This window comes from Cynoglossus semilaevis, chromosome 10 (genome assembly GCF_000523025.1).
Source record: "Cynoglossus semilaevis isolate Cse_v1.0 chromosome 10, Cse_v1.0, whole genome shotgun sequence".
In the NCBI taxonomy this organism is placed as follows: Eukaryota; Metazoa; Chordata; class Actinopteri; order Pleuronectiformes; family Cynoglossidae; genus Cynoglossus; species Cynoglossus semilaevis.
In genome coordinates this window covers 7,900,573-7,921,488 of record NC_024316.1, presented here as the reverse complement: position 1 = coordinate 7,921,488, position 20,916 = coordinate 7,900,573, and the positions used below count along the sequence as shown (strand labels likewise).

Genomic DNA, 20,916 nt, shown 5'->3' with positions numbered 1-20,916 from the left:
GCAGTGTTTATCTTCAATGAGGAATAAAAAATGATACAATATTAAAAGTGAATTCTAACTAAAATACCTCAGCTGCCAGTGACCTGATCTGACCATGTCATATGCTTGTCGGGTTTGATGCAACTCAGACAAACTACCATGAGATGTGACTGAAAGGTGAGTACGGTAGAGCATAAGCCCAGGTAACACTACCTTAGTGTGTTGCATTTGTTAGAAAATATAGAATTAGCTGGAAGTGTACGTTGGATCACTCCCTGAAGTCATAAATAAAGTGAAAGTTTAAAGCAAAGATGACTGGTCCATAATTGTCAATAAGTTGTTTTGAAGCAACTGTGCCATTTTGCGGATGTGCTGGCTAACTTTGAGATGCTTCTTTTTATCTAAACAAAACATGCTTTTTGTTTTCTTTCTATTCCTTGACCTGATGCTATTTCTTTTGCAATATTTTGACTATATTTAAAAGCATTCCCAACTAAAATTGCTGTTGCCCATTTGTCTGTTTACTTGTTTATTCTACTAATACATCTAAATAATTCTTACAAAGACAGCTAAGGAGCAGATAAACTTAATTTTGTGTGGATTTTGTGGTTAAGTAAATGCCCTATAATCAAATTCCGATACACGGATCTAATAGATTGCTCGACATTCGATCGTTTACAATGTAGCGCATGCGCGCTGCTCGCTCTTCCTTTCCCTTGCTTCTCCGCAATGGCGCCTATTGTAAGTAAAATCGCTTGTGAACAAAGTCGCTTAAACGTTACGTTTAGAGTAAATTGGAAATTATGGACAGCGCGAGTGATAAAGCGACGATCTCTTCTAGCCATTGATAGAACCAGTGAACATTTTTGGCTAGAATGTAATGCATTTTAATGCGAAAAAACTCAGACGAGCTCCGATGGGGCCTGTGGCTTCTGCTAGCTTGTTAGCCGAGCTTCTTCACCACGTTGTTCCGTCAGTGTGACAGTGTTGTTTTTTAACTGTGAAAATCCATATTGTCAAACAATTTAACACATATGACACCTTCCTAGGTTTTATTTGACTATTTAAAAGCTTTCTATGTGTGTGGGTACTGCTTATTACGACGCGAAAGTTTCACTGACCATGTACATGTAAACCAGTATGATTGGTGACGTGCATTAATATTTACTCATACTGTTCAACTCCTGTGTTTAATTTGTTGAGCAGAAGAAGCAAAGCACCGGTAAAGGTGGCAAAAAGAAGAAGCAGGTCCTGAAGTTCACTCTTGACTGCACTCACCCCGTGGAAGATGGAATCATGGACGCTGCTAGTTTCGTAAGTATACAACCACGAACACCGGAAAGATACATAAACATATAATTATTAATTCAGCTCCCCAGCAGAAGACATGCCTTGACTGTTGAAGTCGCCAAAAAGCAAGTGTTATGGATACATCTTTACTGCCACTGTGTCTTTATGATGACAGATCTCTTCATGATAATAGTTAAATGAAACATCTGAGTTGCAGGGTTTATTTTTTAAACATCAGCTGGTAATCATCTCCTACCTCAGACTAAATGTTTGCGTGTCAATTTCAGGAGAAGTTTCTTCAGGAACGCATTAAGGTGAACGGAAAAGCCGGCAACCTTGGTGGCGGTGTGGTGACTATTGAGAGGAGCAAGAGCAAGATCACTGTGTCCTCTGAGGTTCCCTTCTCTAAAAGGTAGGATGTTGTCCCATTTGTTATCTCTACTACTGGTGGTACCATAACTTGTGGGGTCAAAGGTTACAGTTGTTTTAGACCTGAATATGCTCATATAGAAATCCAGGGCCGGGTGTCTTAAAAACATATGCAGTGGTGGACTTTATTAGGACTTTATTTCATTTTAGTAAATTCATTCAATGTCCAAGATGGTAAAATATTTTTTGGTAAATCCTTCTCTCATACACTACAGTGTGTTTTGCTTTCATGCCTCACTGTGTGTATATCAGTCTTTTCCAAAGTCTTACCGGTTCTAGGTCCAAGTACATCATGTAGCTGAGATCTTGTTTGCAAATAATTATGTCAATATATTTCAGAAACATCTCCTTTGTGCAGATCATAACGTTAAAGGTGGTGGGAATGGTTATATCACTAAAGCCTTGATGTGTTTTTACAGTCAGGAAGAGGCAGCCTGAGATTCTTGTAGTTTGACTTAGATTTGTACTTAATTTGCATTAATTTAAGTGCTTTCACTGAGACAGTCACAAAGATAACCCTTTAGTTTATGCTTTGAACTAGTCCTTCTGAAGTCAAACCTGAACCACAAACCTGTACATTGCTTGACATTATCAACTATAGGAGTTGCTCTATGTGCATAGTTTTCCAACATTTTTATAATCCTTTGTCTACATCAGTGATTATCAACAGGTGGGCTGAATCAGGCCCACGACTGGGTTCCACTAATATGTTAGACAGAAATGTGATTTTTTATTTAATTTAATCAAGTGTCTGTCCAGAACAATTCTGTCCCTTCGACTAATACAGTTGGTGACCCCAGGTCTAGGTTATGGTGTTTGTATGTTTTATTATAAAGTATTTGTTTGCAAGGGAAAAAAATGTTTCAGTTTCCTACTGCAAAACAAATTCTTTATGTTCATAACTATAATGTTGTTGAGGGAAAACAAAACCTGGTGCTAAAATCATAACGTGCTCAAACCATGTTGATCTGGATTTAACAAGCTTTAAATCGTTTCTCAAAAAACTGTTAAAGCAGCTTTTAAAGTTTACAGTGAAAACAGTCTTCTAATTTAGAAAAAAATGTTTGTCTCACATTGTCACAGATACCTTAAGTATTTGACCAAGAAATACCTGAAGAAAAACAATCTTCGTGACTGGCTGCGCGTCGTGGCTAACACCAAGGAGAGCTACGAGCTGCGCTACTTCCAGATCAACCAGGAAGAGGAGGAAGAGGACGAGGATTAAACCCGTCATCATTTTTGTACATTTAAATAAATGTTGTTTACGGTACACAAGCCTGTCTTGGGTTGTTGATGTTTTCAGTAGCTGCAGCAGACTCATGGGCGGTTTGTAGATCATTTTGTTGCATTCACATCTTTAGTCTTTGACAGCTAACCCAAAAGCCTCAGCACAAAAAAAAGAAGCCTTTAAATTTAGATGATTTTTATTTATTTAATGAAAAACAACAATGTAGCCCATATAAAAGGAATGCAGTACAGATCAGAGACAACAAAAAAACACCTGTGCTGTTTCCCAAACGACAAATCTTTTCCAGCACTTAGTGTACAAAGAACATTTGTAGACAACACATCATGGTTCTAAAAAGTTCAGAGCTGCTCGTGAAACCGATTTGAGTCCTTGAATAATTCATGAGTCAAATTAGCCACAAGTAATCAAACAGTATGGTCTAGGAAGGACTGAGGTGTGCATCCGGGATGCAAAAACACTGAAGACAACAAAAGGAATGTAACATTGAGTGAAGTGCACTAAACTCAGAACATCATGTTCCAAAATCCTGATTGTAATCTGTGGCAGTGGCACACACATACACATTCATATACACACAGACACACACACTCCTTACACTGCCCTGTCATTACATCAGACTGATCAACTGATTCTCTGAACAACAAAAACAGAACATCCATAACCTGAAGAAATGTGTAGAAAAAGGCACAGGTATGGAGTGTTGATAAATCTTTGAAAAAGCCCTCAGGAGAGAAAACACCAAGGGCTCTGCTGTAGCACCCGTAAATGTGACTAAACAACGCTATCATCTCAAACATTGCCACGAGAAAAAAAACAACAGACATGAAGACGTCAATTATTGGCCGTATTATAAAATGGAAAAAGGGGTGGGGGAGTGGGAAGCACCACTCTGCTGTGTGTGAAGTGTTGCAGGATTAAGGGACTGTTGAGTGTGACTGCAGGAGTGCCCATGATCTGTACCATTATCTCTGATTTCAGTGTGGGTTTGCTGGTAGTTAGGCTATGTAAAAGAAACCTTTCAGACTTGTGACTTCATCCTTCCCCCGACCCCCACCCCCATTCTTCTTTAACTCACCTACCCCACTCACAGATCAATGTGACCAGCACGTTTGTACTGAGCACCACCGGTTTCTGCCCCAGTAAAACGGTTGAGGTGTCGACAGATGATCAGAGTGTTCGAGGGTTGTACTCAGGCAGCTTTTTCAGTTTCTCTTGTTCCTGCTCTGTGTCCTGTCTGGCAATAACCAGAGAGTGGGCGTAGCCCATCTCTACCTGTACCACAAAAATGACAACAACAAAAAATTACGGTGATTTCAAACTCTCATTTACGGAACTTCCAGCCAATTGATGGATTCATGAAGATTCTTTTTAAGAGCCTCGACAACATTTATGTTACTTACTTGCTCAATGAAGACGCCATCCAAGGTCTTCACCTCCTGGGCAGTGGTGGAGGATTTGGGTTTGTTGTCTCCATATCCCTACAGCGCATCAATGATTTAGTCATGCGTCTCACAGGAATGTTTATAGCCTTAGCCTCTGGCCTTAACCATAATGATGTCTGCTGCATCAGGTCTTACCAGTTCTCCAAATGTAGGTGATGGCCCCCAGCTGATTGTACTCTCATCTGCAGCTATGATGATGCTGCTCTTCCTGTTAAAAACCAAACAAACTTTACAGACCACAAATGTAGCTTAATACTGAAGAGCTGTGTAAGGAACTACAGTAGTGCTTCGAGCTTTTTCCTGACCATAAAAGTTACTTTTCTGCTAAGAATCAAATATGTTCAGTTATCACTTACCCACAGGCCAGGCTACGGACCTTCCAGCCACAAAGATCCTGCACAGATTTGGGATACATGGTGGACTCTCTGGAAGTGTTGGTCACCCCCCAGAAGAAAAGCCCTCCTGGAAAGACAACAGGTCACATTTATAATTAGAGCAACACTCACTACTGCTCTACTTTCAACACACAACATTGCAAATTTTGTTCCATTAGAGAAGCTGGACTTCAGGTTAAGTCAACATGTGTCTCTTTTCTTACCCATCTCATTGACAGCGAAGGAACACTGGTAGCCTGCGTAGATCTGACTGGCACCGCGTCCAGGAAAGTCAAACAACTTGACCAGCCGCGGAACCATCTCGTCCTTCTGCTCTGTGTGACCCAGACGACCGTAACCACCAAAGCCCCAGCTGAACACTCGCTTCTGTGAGTCCAGCACCAGCTATACACACACACACACACACACAGACAAACAATGTGGGATTAGTAACCAGTTAAGTCCGTTTCAACTATTTAATTGGATGGTGTTGGAAATTATATAAATAAAAATCAAAAATGAAAACACTGATCTACTTTCTCACCGTGTGGTTGCCCCCACAGGCCACATCTCGGACCACCACATTAGGTACGGGAATGACTTGGCCGTCCTTGGACTTTTCAATAAAGATGGCCACCCGACGAGGAATGAGCTCACAGTCAAACTCAATGCGCTGGGCACGAGCTATGAATTTCCCATCACTGTTGTGACCTGCAGAGGCAGCAGAGGGCGCATAAGATATATATATATATATTTTTATTTACATTTTTATTGCCATTCAGCAACATATGTAACATATACATCCATTTTAATCATTTGGCATACATCATCAGCATGTCTTGTTTTAATAAAATAAGAACAAAAACAAATTAAAGTAACACATAGGGAGTGAGGTATGGTTATTGCTACATACTGTATGCTATCTAAAGTAAACAGTAAAAATATGGACTGCGTGGTATTATGTATTACCTCCCAATAAGTGTGTGCAGTTTGGGAACATACCTAGCTGTCCATACTCTGGGCAGCCAAAGGAGTAAATGTTTCCTTTACAGTCCACCACCATACTGAATTCAGCACCACAGGACACCTTCACCAGAGGTTGACCATTGTAGGAAATCTATAAAGAAGAAGAAAAAATAACAATTGTGCTGAGGACTTGTGCTGCTCTTACAGGTTTCAATCTGGATTATTTTAAAAATAAACTGAAGCAAGTTCTAGTTGTGTTACGGTGGTCTTACTGGTGCAGGGCTGAGGATGGCATCAGTTTGATTGCCTTGGCCAAGCTGGCCCATCTTGTTCTCACCGAAAGAATAGGCGGTGCCGTTCTCTGAGGAAAAACCGAAAGAATTAAATCCAGTCACAAAACTGCCAGTGTAAAACACCCCTGAAAGACTGTAACCAACATAATGCTGCATGTGCATAATATGGTATTTAGTGATAGTCATGGGCTGTGTTTACCAGTAAGTGCCAGGGTGTGATTGCGTCCACAGGCAGCAGAAACAATCACATGATCTGCCAGGGCCTCAATTAACTTTGGTGCCTCCACACGTTTCGTGTCGCCGTGACCCAGCTGACCTTTGTCATTGCGACCTAAGAAGGTAAAAAAAGAGATTAGTGCTGATTACTGTCTATTCTAGTCAGTACTTCTGACTAATGTTTACATGCACTGTACAGATTTGGTTTCATTTGAACTAACACTACATTTCAGTGTTTCTTCCAGAAAGAAGCAACCTGGCTTTTTTTACCCCAGCTCCACAGCTTGCCCTCAGTGGTCATTAGGAGACTGTGAGCTGCACAGGGACCAGACACCACACAGCTGACCTGGACATCATTCAGACACCCATAACGATGGGGACCCCACAGATTCTGGCCCAGGTTACGGAATGCAGCTGAAAACACAAGAGGTAAGGCACACGAAACATTTTGATGTTATTAACACGTATAATAGACACATAATTAAATGGAATAATCATAATCTAGCTTACTGTATGTTGATAATAAACTTCTAAGTTAATAATAGTCTGGTTGTCAACATAGCTGTCACCTGTTCTTACATACTGTACATACAAATGCATTAGTTGAGATTATTGCCAAAATGTAAATATTTACACAATCACGATGTGTTTCATGATGCCACTCGACTTCATTCTGACAAAAACAACTAGTAATCAATTGAAAACCATTTTTGAAAAATGTGACATGGATGCTGTGTGTACAGGAAAAAAAATGTTCAACAACTTCCAATTCTGTTGTGTTTGTGTGTGTTACGGAGTAAAAGCCCACCAAAATAAATTATTTGAATGTGTGTTCAATAAGTGCTCTGGCAGGCACGACATCTCACCCATCTAGGGATGCTCTTTGTCTATGCAGCTGCTCCTGCCGACACCCCAACCCCCATTCAGTCCCAACAAAGCTGATTTATCAGCATGTACCAGAGTCGTGTGAGAAGCACGGATCAAGGCACAAAGTCTGCCCCAGGCATCAGAGGGCCCTCGTCAGGGGGGCCCGCACACAACTTGCATACATATGAATAGACATTAATGTCACAATCAATTAATACGATCTCGGTGATAATAACACATATGTCGCCAGTGCATGCAATACAAAGGCAAACATACACAACCAACGTGTGTTCCTATGGAAAACCGTAATCCCTAGTTGATGTTGACTTCTCATTTCTCATCATCGCAGCTAATCATCAGTATGAACATAAGGAGCTAAACATCCAACCTTATGATTAGAGTTGTCTCACTGACCGACGGAAAATATTACTAAATGATATGCAGCATCTGAGGCAGCAGTAATGAAAGATCTATTATTAAAACTGGGGAGAAAATATCTGATTGATTGTGACTGGCTTTTTTTACACTTTTGCTTCTCTCCGTGATTTAAAAAAAGATGCTTCTGGATTGCGTGCAAAAACATTTTAAGAAATCGCAATTTAAACAGCATTTTTAAAAAATACTCTTCACAACTCACTTTGTAGGAACAATACTAGTAATGATATCAGAGAAATGTAAACCATGAAAAAAGAAGCTTATCGGTCACTGTCATCTGTCCTATTCTGGATCTAGGCCAGCTATCTACTAATAAATTATTCTACCTTGTTGTTTGGGCACCTCCTTCCTTCCAATCAAATCCCAGTTGGTTGCCCCAAATATGAGCAGTTGACCTTTTACTTTTGGGCACTCGAGTTTCTGCAGAGAAAACAAAGTCAGGAGCATTCATGAAATGGTTCTACGCCACGTTCCAAACAACTGCAGCTGAACAGCAGCATATATTTTCAAACCAAAGGAACATTTTAAAAATTTAGACAAGTTTGACATTTTATGCTGTAGTATTATCTCAATTTTTTTTAAAACAATAAATCTGCAACAAGATAACACACCAATTTTGGTGACACAGTCATTAATTATAAAAGGTCTTAAATAAGGTAAAAAAAACAAACAAAAAAACATCATTCCACTCTAACCAGACAGTTTCCGAGTTAGTGCATCAAACCTACTATTTTCTCTTTGATGTCATCTGCCACAGTGACAGGCTGGAGACCAGACTTGGCTGCAGGTCTGCCAGGTTTCTTGTTATTCTCCTGCTCGAAATCGAACTCGTCATCGCTACTGAAGTCTCTCTCTTTCCTCTTCCCACTGACCCTCTTCTTCTTCACCCCACCATTTCCTGATATGTCTGTCACCTTCTTGCGTGGCATGTTTTCAAATAGCAAGCTGTTTCTATAGAGAGGCATAGAGGCAATGAGAACTTCACAGGGTGAAGGAAATATACAATAGTGACACATGTGTTTGTGTCTAATCTATGTTATAGACTAAATAATGTAAAACAATCCCAGATTACATCAACACAGTGTTATGTAAACAGATGATTTCATCCATTTACAAACAAACATTTTAACAATGCTCCTGGGGAGAATGTTATACAATAATTTTAAAACCTGGTAAAGCCTGGGCTTATTCCTTAAGAAAATCTTCAGATAAAAGTATTCAACTATTCTTAGAGAAACTTTAGTTAAAAACGTTACACCCTTGATCTTTATTGTGCAAGTGAACCTACATAAATATAAGCGTATTTATGTGTTAATCAACTGCGCAACTGCCCTTTGTCCGCATGTTTTATTTTATTTTTTTCGGGCAGATACATCCATTAGGGGGAAGTAATGAAATTTAAACCATGTCAGCTGGCATTATAAACTCGTGCGTATGGAAGAAGTACAAAGAAAAGATTATTTTCATTGTGAAGTTGTCTTGTTATACTTATTAACCTATGGACACTAAATACAGATATTGGTAACTTTAATTGAGGGGTGCTCCTGCATTTTTTTTTTAATAAAAACTTGTGAAAACACGCACGCTGCATCAAACTACTGAAAACTACAACACAACTACAGAACTAACTAGTCGACTTCCTTGCGGTTTTGTCTTTCACCGGGCGCAGCTCAATAAAGTGGAAAAAAAGTTAAACAATCGAGTCACTATTTCAATTAACTCCATTTAAGATAAGAACCAGTTAATTACCGACCAAAACTCATTAGAGCCATACCGGCGTCTGTGAACTGTTAGCCCCATTAGGCTAACGAGGCTAAACGCCGTCGCTCTTTGTTCGTAACGCTTCTGCCAGTTAGCAGCGGGCTAACAGAGGAGCTAACCCAGAGGGACAAAGTTAACGTTTCATTTAACAGTCGCAACACTAACTAATCATATGGCGTTTGTTTTCTTCAAATAAACACCACTGACCGCGTAAATAAATAAGCTCTTTAAGAACGGTGTGATAACCGGAATTGTTTCGCTAACGTTACCTCGCTACTGTAAGCTAACGCATCCATACTAAATAAAGACAAACGTTACATAAAACAGTGCCACTATATTTTTTAAAACAAAACTTTTCACTATTTTCTCCCCTAAATGCATTTGAGTTCACTGAGAGCGCAACCCGCGTGACATCAATGTGATAAAATGTTATTTTTATATATTTTCAAAAAGGTAAGAAATGTATAAAATCTGTACCGGCGATTTCCTGATTCAGCAGCTCTCTGTCCGTCTCCGGTTTGATTGATTTGAACAAAAGAAGCTGCAGTCTTGCTTTCACACCACGTGGTTTACATTTACTATTCATACAGGAAACTGAGCAGCAGCCACCAAAGCAAATCCATCCAAAAGCAGGAGAAAGGAGGAGGAGAAAGAAAACGAGAGACTGACACAACCACTGAAACTTCCAACAACACCACGACCAGTACCACTATTACTACCACTATTACTACTTCTGTAACTCCATAAAGAAAACTTCTAACTTAACATATTGACAGAAAAACAAACCAAAATAAGATGAGAAACGAATGCATATTTTAATAAAATATGTCAAAAGAACTAAAGACCCAAAAATAGATAGATGGATAGATAGAAGTTTAATTTTTTTGGTACTAATTAGTAAAACGGGGTGGTCGGTGGGGGTTAATTATTCCCTCAGTCAGTATTGTTTGATCTGACTGTCATCTTAAAACTCATCTGTTTAAAATTGGCTTCTCCGTCTGATATTCCACTGTTGTAGTTCACCTTGTTCTTAATGTTTTAATGTTTTATTGTTTTTTAATGCTGTGTTGTTATCTTTGTATTCACTGTAAGGTGTCCTTGGGTGAGGTTTATATATAGTAAGATTCATTATTATTATTATTATTATTATTATCTAGTCGTGTACTTGGAGTGTCACATCAAGGTCAGGGTTTGTGAAAAAATAAGAAAGATTTTGGAATATTCTCTAACTCTTCTTTCTTTCTACTTTTGATGTTTTTGTGGATGTCAGGAAAAACAAGGACACGACAATATCCAGAGTGGAATTCTTTTCTAAAATAAGTAAGTGCAGATAAATTCTCCTCCTCCCTCCGATACAAACATATCTTGCACTGTAAATGCAAATGGTTTACTTACAATATTGTTTAAGGTTGGTCTTCTTTACCTGGCCACAAGAGTGATGATATAAGACGTTAGCTTGTTTGGTGTCTTATTTATACCGAGGTAGCTCTAAGAACCATAAATGCATAACAGGTACAAACTATAAAGTTAATACGGTTCTCTTAGCATTTATTTAGGACAATTAAGATATTAAACCTTAGAATTAACTCTACTCTATTTGTACACCTATCAGTATCTCAGGAGAGGCAGTCATGCCTCATAGTATGTACCCTTGTATAGTCAAATCTTAATCTCCTTAAATGTGTTTTAAACATCAATCATGAAATTTTGCTATGATGTCATGTCATTAACACGATAAAAGGATGTGATCAAAGGCGCAAACTTGGGTATGTTGTAGTGAGGTCAAGATTCCTGAATGCCAGCACAATTGTGTACAAGTTACGGTTGACTTGTACAGGTCTAGGTTTCACAAATGGGTATAAGATTGATGAAACGCAGAGAGAGAGAACCCAATTACAAACTCATTTATACATTAAATGGGTATTCCCCAGTGAACCCGCTCGGGACGGGGGCCTTTGGAAAAGTATACAAATGCGTTTCAGTGGAAACTAAAGAGACAGTAGCGCTGAAGTCTGTGAAGAAGTGGACTGGCGAAAAAGAGGTGGCCATGCTGGAAAAACTTAGGACGCTTGACAAAGACAACAGCAACCTGATCAAGTTTAACAAGCATTTTGAGTTTGCTGGATTCTTAACACTGGAATTTGAGATGCTGGACATGGACCTTCACCAGTTTGTTAAGAGTTTCACCAGACCACTGCAACTGCCTGAGATTCAAGCGATCACCCAGCAGATGCTGGTAGCTCTCGATGCACTCAAGAGTGTCAGAGTGGTTCATACAGACATCAAGCCTGACAACATAATGCTCATTAATCACCAGCAGCTGCCCTTCAAGGTGAAACTTATTGATTTTGGTCTGGCCCATACTATTTCTGAAATGCACACGGGCACCAAGCATCAGGCCACTTTGTACCGAGCTCCTGAAGTTCTGCTGGGGCTTCCTCTGCATGAAGGTTTAGACATGTGGTCCTTGGGCTGTGTTGCAGCTTACCTGTACTTAGGCCAACACCTGTATCCGTCACGATGTGAGCATGAAAGGATGAGAGACACTGTGCAGATCCACGGTCAGCCTGGCGATCACCTGCTGAATTCTGGAGTTCACACCAAACATTATTTTAGTAAAGAGGACGAGTGCCCTCGTCCTTTGTGGAAGATTAATCAAACGTGCAAATGTCCCAAAGAACTTCCAAAAGAACGAAGAAATGCAGCTTATCAGCGTAAGTTCTTGTTTAACACGTTAGGCAGTCTCGATGACATAGTGAGGTCTTGCCCAGACCACACAGGGAATGAAAAGGCCTTTGTAAACCTCCTCAAAGAGATGATGGAAGTAGATGCAAGTGAGAGAATCACTCCCTGCAAAGCCCTGGAGCATCCTTTCATTACCTCAGCTCGAAGTTCTAGTCAAACCTCCAGCAGCACTGCTAGGTCATCGGTCAGTTTGGTTAAACCAGAGTGTGAGCATGAGAAAGCACCAATTAAAACAAAAACACCACTACTTAGGAAGATATGCACGTTCTTCAGGTTCAAGAAAACAGAATGTTTGGGATCCCTGGGTGCTGATTTGATAAATCCAACGTGATTGGCAAGCACACAACCAGCACACTACCTCTAACGGAGAACGTGTTTGCAGACACCAATGCAACATGGGGGAAGCTGATCTAATGGGGGCGGGGCTTTCAGGTGTAGCATCTAAAAACACATGGAAGAAGGGAGATGTTTTCAACAGAGGCTCTTGAGGGTAGTACTTCTGTCCCATCTGTTGTTAGCTTCCTAAGAGACCTGAGAGATGGTGGACAGGAGTGAAGCCTGAACATTGTTGAACAGGGTCGGTTTGACAACATTGTTATGATTTGATATTTTCATAGAATACCCAGCCTCTTACCCACTCTGCTGCGCTCCCACTACCCTCAAAGGATAAGAGGTATAGAATGACAGACGTTTTATAGAGTTCATATCTTTTAATCCAAAAATTAACTATGGGAGTTATTTTAGCAACATTGCTTAGGCACACTTTCCATTTATGCTCCTTTTAATTAATTTGACATTCACCACAGGCTGTACCAGAGGGTACACAAGTGGGCTTCCAGTAGCTAGAAACTGCTTGGTATATAGACGTTTTAAAAAAATACAATACAATATATAGATGCTCTATATATTGTATTTTTCATGCAATAGAATTTTTTAATATCTGCATTTATAGCAATGTATTCAATGAACTAAGGCTATAAACTGCAGCAAATCTAAATTAAGGTGGTGGTACACAATGGTAGCACCAACAATGCTTAAGATATATATATTTCCTACAACAACGATGAAAAAATCCATGAAAAATGTGTTTGTATATAGCAGCGCTTCCCAAACTTGCGAGGTTTGACACGCCCATAAAACATTGTACCCTTGTACATTAGCTGGATTTTAGCATTTTTGTCCCAATGACCAGTCAATAAAAATGGATAGTGATGATCTTAATATTAATATTATGACAACGTAATTGTCATTACCATTTTAAATATATTAAAAAACCTTCAGTGTTGTGTTTACAGATAGTATTACATTAATTGTAAATAAAACAAAACATGGTTTTTAGGGTCTTTTTCTCAATGAAATAATAGGTTCATTGAATGTCACATATGCTTACAGTCATTTAAACTGAGCCCCTGTCCAGAGACATTTTTTCAAAGAAAAATGTTTTTGTCCAATCTCACATGTTGGCCAGCAAGAGAAATAAATCTTTTGATCAGTGTTTTTCTTTTTGTTAAATTGAGATTCATCATGTATTTGTATTTCCTTTTGTATTTTTATCTGTAAGTTTTTCCAAGGAGGAGAAGGAGGCCACAGTCAGCAAAACAAAGAAGCCTCTGACAGTGAATGGTTGGCTTCATTCCATATCAGGCATGTGGAGGCGATACAGTATGAAGAAAGAGGCAGGCTGCAGACTGGCGAGGTCAGACCCCTGTCAACAAGTAAGTAACTAAATACAGCTTTATTGTCATTTTTTAAAACAGCTATGCAATATTTGTGTAAGTCTGAGTTCTGATATTCTTGTATCTCCCTAAGAGTAAAACTAATCTTTTGGTTTATATGAATAACAACAAAGATGATTGTGTTGTTTCCTGTTTGGTAACATTTCCTTTGAGACTGAGGACTGTTGTCTGTTTATTAAAGGGAAACTCTTTCTTCTCTCCTAGAACAAAGCATCCAGTAAAAGATCCTAGAACCACGACAATGGCACCATAACACAAACTGGTATGTACTGTATATAGGCAACAAATGACGACAAACCCACGATGGCCTGATGTAGCAAAAGTAACCAGTTGGATAAACAGGTTAGACCGAGAGACACGGTAGAAGGACTGTCTTAACAGCGCAGAAACAGGCATTTCATACAAGATAAATTAAAAGATGGACTGCAAATGAAGTTGGGATTGAAAGCAGCAGTGTCTGTGGTATTTGGAACGCTAGGGGGCACTGTGTCCAATGAATCAGAGTTTAAGCAGATTCGAGTGGGTCTTCGACCAGTTGATAGGAATACCTTTTGCAGAGTGTCCACTGTACTGTGTCTTTGGACAACTGTGTAGTAGATGTTGATTTGTACATATTTTATAATTGCTATCTGTAAGAGAAACTGCAAGTTTACCTTAAATCTCCGAGACCTGAGGGAGACGTGGTCTGTCTCACTAGAACAGCACATACACTTGTCATACAATAAAACAGTTTTAAAAAGAACCTTAGTTAATCTGTTGAAATGTCTTATTTATTTTATATGTACAATTACCACAAATGACACATCAATTGAAATATCCTTAAGCTAAAACAACACAAATTCAATCTATACAGACACAATACAAGACCAGGTCCAAACACATCAAGGAACCACAAAAGGTTTTCATCTGGAATGATTTAACCTCAGGGATAATGTGTCATAAATGAAGTGTTTTTGTCATCATTTACTTCATATTCAGTTTCACAGACCAATATTTAATCATTGTTCTACATAATGTTACACTGAGAATTGAGATTATTCAACTACACTTCTGAAACAAACTATAGTGACAACAGATATCACTAAACATTCCACAGTCTACCTTAATGCTACTTTACTTTCTAAAAACTAGGTAGCGCTAGAGCAGTACATCTTTTTGGCCCATTTTTGTTGTTCTCACTGGCGGTGACTTTATTCTTTGCTTCAGTCAGACATCTGGTCAGAACACAATGTTGAATTTTGCCTCTGGTTCTGCTGATTCTATGTTGTTTGGCTGGATTTCTGATCTTCTTGCAGCCCACCAATCACGGAGCCCGGTGTACCGAAGCTGCCAGTTTGGGGCTCCAGTTGAGCCGAAACGCTCAATCCAAGGAAGTTTGTCCGTGGTCGTGGAGGAGTTTGGATCTGTATTGATGAGACCGGGATGGAGGTGTGGTCACCGAAACTCTGAACTGTCACTGACGACTGGCAGGACAGACACAAACAAGTTAGAACATTAATATTTATTCCTGGTCTGTAATTTTTCCCTGTTATTCTTGGTGTTCTGTGCTCAGAATCAAGGCTAACCCTGCTGTAAAATATATATTTCTTTGTATTAGCCATAAACAACCACTAAATAATTTCAACTCACAGTTGCCACAGAGATGTCGCTGCCTGCTGCTGTTTTCTTCTTTCTGGCCATGCCTGGATTCCAGTGGCAGACCAGACTGTCATTCTGAACACTGTAGTTTTTATGGCTGACCAGCCAGTAGGTGTTCATTTTTCCTTTACCCTGACCAGAGAAGGAAGGACATAAATAAGGTCATAAACGTCATTATTACAAATATAACATCATTGAGGAGTTTTATGACTGTATAACTGTTGAAATTTTATCCTACAAAATAAAAGCGTGTTCATTTGAGAATTATTACTGCATATTGTTAGTCTCCGCCCAAGTTCGGATAAACTGGGAGTCTCCATCACTGGCCCAGTGATTAAATTACGTCTGTTTTGTACTAGTAAGTAGTAGTACTAGCGCAAGTTTTCAACGCCTTCAATACACATAGAGTTGGCCTTCCTTGTTACGTAAACCCTGGTAAAATTACCTTTGCAGAACAGTGACACCAAGTGGATATATTTTGCAAAATCACAAACGCCTACCAATAGAAGACAGCAGTGACTGAGTAATACTGTAGACATCTCACTCTTGTTCATAATTACACACTGCTACGACATGGACTAATCAAAATGATTTATGGGTTTGAAACATAGTAATACAATCTAATTTATTCTCCTAATTATACTGTGAAATATTATATTGTCATTTTGCTGTCAAGTCATAGTTATTCAGCTATCAGTTACACAAAACTAGTGTATAAAAAAGCAGGACTGACTTCTGCCTCACGACAACAAAAACTCATCCCATACCTTCACATCGATCTCTCCACGAAGCTGCAGCTCGTAGGCGTTGTCTTTGATCAGAGCCAAGTAGGTTTCTGAGCTGATGTGGATTTTCTGAGCTGTCAAAAAACACTGTTCAAGGTAAGTACTATATCACACAATTACATGATAAATGTTTTCAGTTTTCTTTATTGGAGGCAGTGATCCTCTTGTCTCATTAGCCGTGGTCTACAGCTAGAAATAATCTTTAAAGTAAATTGCTACATTGCCCTGGCACCAATGAGAACTACAGGTGTTTTTTTAGGGTCCAGTACATTTGTGAAGTGTGTGTTCAATGCACATACGCAGGCTGGTGGACTCCATTCGGGAGGCTGTGTTGACAGTGTCTCCAAACAGACAGTACCGTGGCATCTTGTAGCCCACTATCCCTGCCACGCATGGACCTGTGTGGTTAAAAATAGCAAGGAGGGAGACAAAGAAGTGGCACGTCTGTTGTCTGTAGTCACAGTCTTAGTGAGCCTCAGTATGAACTGGAACAATCTCAGACCTTAGTTTCTGCACTAGTGAGAGAACCCTAACTGAAGCCAACTCTGAACGACTCCCCTTCTTCTACATGTGTTGACAGTGAGATCCCTCACCTGTGTGAATGCCTGCTCGGAGCTGCAGTCTCTGGTTGGGCATGTGAGGGATGGAGACCTGTCTGACAGCAGCCACCAGATCCAGAGCCATCTTTGCAACTTCATCAGCATGTCTATCCTCATTCCTCTCAGGGAGACCACTCACCACCATGTATGCATCTCCAATCGTCTCCACCTGGTTGAATTATATGGTCACATCCCGTTTTAACATCAGAGGCATACAAATGGATTTATAAGGAAAAGCATCTCATTATATCCAGTTTAATAAGAAACTTTAAGTTGAGTTGAGCTGGACCCATCTGTTCATAAATCAATAATTAAATAAATCCAAGTCCCTTATTGGTCCCACAATGGGGAAATTCACATTGTAATCAGATGTCTTCCCTTTCTGCTCTTTCATAAAATGATGCTTTCAGGCACAATCATTCAAACAGATGGGACCCAGAAGAAGATGAACAAACCACTGCTCTTCAAACAGCTCTACAAGGAGGTAAGGTTGCACATTTGAATTAGAACATAATTGGAAATCATTATAGTGCTAATTAATATATCTACAGATCCCTTTTGTTTTTTGTTTTTTTTTTTCTGTTTCATATATTTTTTTTTCTATTTATGTGAATCGTTTTTTCTTTAAACCTTTCTTTACTCTAACTTTATAAAAATGTATTACATATCAGTGGACTCATAAAAGGCTGCATAAACAGGTGAGAACAGCCCGCCACCTTGTAGACATCGTAGGAGTCGATGCGCGTATCGAAACACATGTAGAGGTTGTTGAGCATCTCCACCACTTGTAGAGGTGAACAGGACGCAGATATAGAGGTGAAGCCCACAATGTCTGAGAAGAATACAGTCACCTGGATGAGAATAGAGAAGAGTAGAATATGACCATTACACAAACATGTGTATATCATTGTAACAGACAACTCTCCTAATGATATACCAGCCTTTCTCATTAGTGTCTAAAATTGTGAAATACAAAAAATGTAATCCAATTGAAAAAAATGTGCAAACAAATTGGTTAAAAATTAGTTAAGCACTAAGCACTGGAGCAGAGTCCTCTTTACGTTTGGTACAGCTGCTATAAACCTTTCAATAAACCAGACAGAATTTTCACCTGCATGACTTGTTTTATCTTCCAATGAATATGAAACAGGGCAATTATAGGTAATTACGCTAACAAAGGCAACAAAGGCTGCAAGCACAGACACTCAGTGAGCATGTCTGTAGATCTTGTGGCTGTTGCCTCTCCACAGCAACCCTTAAAACATTAAAAACTCAATGGCTTTGCGTAATGTTAAAGTAATAGAGCGGAGAGTCTTTGAGATCATGGAAGGAAGGAATGAATCTAAACTTGCAAAATGTAGCCAGAAAATATGTAAAACTTGACAAAATAAGGGCAAAATAGCTTTAAGCCAAAAACTGAATTTGGAAATACGATGAAAAAGAAATAAAAAGCCAAACATGTAGCAAATATAACTCAAGGTAGGTTGAGGAAATTAACCATTTCCTGAACGATAATGACAGATAAGGAGGAGGAGCTAAGTTATTCAAAACAAAGCTAAAAGGCTAAGACATGGATACACTAAAATTACCCAAATGACTAAAAGATAGCGCATGGACACAAAGTTAGGAAAAAACACCAATATAGCTAAGGGTTAGCTTATGATTTTACCAAACAACAATCCAATCAGCTAATACTTAAAACCTGTTTGAGAAATAAATAAAAACTTAATAGTAAAAACTTAGTCAAAAATATGTCAAGCTAAAATTGACAAATTTTACCAAATAAAAAAAGAAACATTAGGGAACAATTAAAATTTTAACTCTACGGACTTACTCAACTGAGTAAAACAAAAAAACCTTGAGAAATCAATACCCTTTTCCTCATATATATGAGTTAGGAAAATCATCTTTACCGACCTTATCATAGCTCTCGGCCTCAACGTGTTTATTTTGACGCAGCTGTTTGGCGACTGACTTTGGCAGCATTTGGTGCAGCAGGTTTTCGGCCAGCTGCCTCTGGCGTTTCAGGTCCTCAGTCTTCTCCTTCAGGGTACGGGCATAGTTCTGTATCCATTCAGCCATTTGCTTGAACGAGAACATGACCACTGGGTAGATGAGGCAGGCAATGCCCAGCAGGCAGATCTTCATGCTGAGGCTGGAGGACACGGATCGAGACGCCAACCTCAAAGCCGGTACTGCAGAGTCAAACAAGCACTGCTGAGTGTTGGTCAGAGCTCGAATCCCAGCCTGAGAACCAGATAGAGTCACCGTCTCCGTTCCAGAGATTGGCCAAAAATGTGCCTCAAAATTATTTTTTACAAACTGGCTTGAGTTAACCTCAAGGTCTATGTTCTCTAACCAGCAGTTGGCCAGCCGTTCTGACAGAAAGGTAGCAAAGCCCAAACAGGCCAGGATGGAAGTCCACTTGTGCTGGAAGTCTGAGTGAGCTTCTATGTGGGGGAAGTCCATCAGTTGATGGTTAAGTTCTGTAAATGTTACTACAAGTCTAGCAGACAGTACGTCTGTCCAGATGGAACTCTGCTTGACTTTGACTAAGGTATCATTTGTAGAACCCCAGACTTCCAGAAGTCTTCCAATGACCAGCGTCAAATCAGAAGTTCTGTTCTCACTTGTGCTATTTCCGTCCAGATATTCTTGAACAGTCCACCTTATCTCTGGACAAAATCCAGCCATCTCAACACTGCAGGAGAACCCATATTTGTTTCTGTGACCTGACATCTCACTGCACAGATGTTCTAATGTAGAAAACACAACATCTGGAAAGTTGCTTTCCTGCGTGTCATTGCCTGTGTGTTTAGCAAATACACGCCTCGTTTTTTGAAGCTCGCTGACCAGCTGCAGGATCGCGAGTGTCCTGCACGAAGTCAACTCATTGTAGGCAGCTTCTGTGGTGTTCAGCAATTCAAAGTTAGAGCTCAAGTCCATAGATACAGAGCCCAGCAGGGCCATTAGGGAGAGGATGCAGGCCGTCTGAATACGACGCACGGTTCGACTACTGCCAGAAGAAGGAAACACGGAACATCTGGAAGATAAGATTACAAATGGTGATGGAGCAGCCAAAAGGGTTAATAATTTGTTGCTCCTCATCTTCACTCAGTCTAGGTATTCATCACCAGATCCAAAGGCTATAGTCACAATTTAGTAGAAAAAAGTAAACATGGACTAAGATAGCAGTAATGGAACAAAGGCGTTGGCTCCATACCCCCTAAATAGAACCCATCTGTCTCTCTAGCTGCACACCTCATCACTGTATTTCTATCCTCCTGCTTGCCGTGCCTGCTAATTGTCAACTTTTCTGCAACTTCCTGATACAGGTACTGTATCTCAAGACAAAAATGCAAATACTTGACATTAATGGAGCTGAAAGTGTGAAACAGAATAGAGAGACAGTGGTGTTAGCTCCCTGTCCTGAATTTATAATTCTATATTATACCAGGACAGGGATATAACAACACAAATGGTCAGTATTTTATATATTATATGTGACACGTGCAAAGAAAGTTAACATTTTTTCTGTATCCCGGTATCTTTGGTCCTTCTCTCCTATACACTGGATTAAACTCTCTTCACGCTTCACCTGCACAATTGACAGTCGCTGTCTGTCTCCTGCTGCTCCGTGGGAGCGACCTTTCTCTTCTTCTTCTTCTTCTTCTTAATAAGTCTTCTTTTCAGACGAGCAGAGGATCGAGTCCCTGACGCAATACACTGTTTTGTCATCAAGTCCAGTGATGACATGAGACTTGCGCTGCAGCTCATCTTTGAGTTTCTTCGGTCTCTGAGGGGACAGAAGCGCGCTGGCACTGAGCGCTTTGAGAGCATCACTTGTCAGGCCAGTGCTGGTATCAAGTCAGCAGTAACAGCAGCAGCCTAATTTCCGTCTACAACCTTCAAAATAAAAAAAATATTTCTTATGTGGGTTATTTTATGTAGTCGACACCGTTTCTTTGAATGTCTTAGTGATGCATTGTTGTTACAAAATACTTTTAATACTACTAAATAAGAAAAAGAAGGATTGCGTTAACAGACAATAAGTCCAGAGTCCTGTCAGAGTGGGACTTGTAGCTGGAAGACTATTTTGTTTGGAAAAGTGA

At 39.7% G+C, this 20,916-nt stretch overlaps 4 protein-coding genes across 7 annotated transcripts; 2 read left to right on the top strand and 2 right to left on the bottom strand.

Moving 5' to 3' along the window:
* Positions 1 to 608: 608 nt before the first annotated feature.
* On the top strand, positions 609 to 2,973 carry LOC103384861 (60S ribosomal protein L22). Its single transcript, XM_008318545.3, has 4 exons — positions 609 to 720; positions 1,186 to 1,293; positions 1,557 to 1,681; positions 2,782 to 2,973. The coding sequence occupies exons 1-4, from the start codon at positions 709 to 711 to the stop codon at positions 2,921 to 2,923; spliced, it is 387 nt and encodes a 128-aa protein (XP_008316767.1). The 5' UTR covers positions 609 to 708; the 3' UTR covers positions 2,924 to 2,973.
* A 131-nt stretch (positions 2,974 to 3,104) lies between these two features.
* rcc2 (regulator of chromosome condensation 2) lies at positions 3,105 to 10,975 on the bottom strand. Of its 2 annotated transcripts, none has more exons than XM_008318547.3 (13): positions 10,697 to 10,975; positions 8,269 to 8,491; positions 7,867 to 7,960; positions 6,509 to 6,652; positions 6,222 to 6,353; positions 6,002 to 6,090; positions 5,766 to 5,880; positions 5,308 to 5,474; positions 4,988 to 5,168; positions 4,746 to 4,851; positions 4,525 to 4,597; positions 4,348 to 4,425; positions 3,105 to 4,219 (listed from the first exon to the last, which is right to left on the bottom strand). In XM_008318547.3, the coding sequence occupies exons 2-13, from the start codon at positions 8,467 to 8,469 to the stop codon at positions 4,115 to 4,117; spliced, it is 1,485 nt and encodes a 494-aa protein (XP_008316769.1). In that variant the 5' UTR covers positions 8,470 to 8,491; positions 10,697 to 10,975; the 3' UTR covers positions 3,105 to 4,114. The 2 variants fall into 2 exon arrangements, with proteins under 2 accessions (XP_008316769.1, XP_008316768.1); XM_008318546.3 differs by lacking the exon at positions 10,697 to 10,975 and adding an exon at positions 9,779 to 9,989.
* On the top strand, positions 9,873 to 15,205 carry LOC103384863 (homeodomain-interacting protein kinase 2-like). 3 transcript variants are annotated; one of them, XR_003050842.1, is made up of 5 exons: positions 9,873 to 10,004; positions 10,572 to 10,621; positions 13,608 to 13,761; positions 13,987 to 14,044; positions 15,078 to 15,205. XR_003050842.1 is itself a non-coding variant. In XM_008318549.2 (2 exons), the coding sequence occupies exons 1-2, from the start codon at positions 11,154 to 11,156 to the stop codon at positions 13,658 to 13,660; spliced, it is 915 nt and encodes a 304-aa protein (XP_008316771.1). In that variant the 5' UTR covers positions 11,112 to 11,153; the 3' UTR covers positions 13,661 to 13,761. The 3 variants fall into 3 exon arrangements, 2 of the variants coding, with proteins under 2 accessions (XP_008316771.1, XP_008316770.1); XM_008318549.2 differs by lacking the exons at positions 9,873 to 10,004; positions 10,572 to 10,621; positions 13,987 to 14,044; positions 15,078 to 15,205 and adding an exon at positions 11,112 to 12,015; XM_008318548.2 differs by lacking the exons at positions 9,873 to 10,004; positions 10,572 to 10,621; positions 13,987 to 14,044; positions 15,078 to 15,205 and adding an exon at positions 11,112 to 12,719.
* On the bottom strand, positions 13,993 to 20,718 carry LOC103384893 (uncharacterized). Its single transcript, XM_008318585.3, has 8 exons — positions 20,403 to 20,718; positions 18,722 to 19,847; positions 17,521 to 17,655; positions 16,799 to 16,973; positions 16,505 to 16,603; positions 16,188 to 16,279; positions 15,412 to 15,552; positions 13,993 to 15,245 (listed from the first exon to the last, which is right to left on the bottom strand). Exons 1-8 carry the CDS (start codon positions 20,642 to 20,644, stop codon positions 15,042 to 15,044), a joined length of 2,214 nt encoding a protein of 737 aa, XP_008316807.2. The 5' UTR covers positions 20,645 to 20,718; the 3' UTR covers positions 13,993 to 15,041.
* Between the last annotated feature and the right edge of the window lie 198 nt (positions 20,719 to 20,916).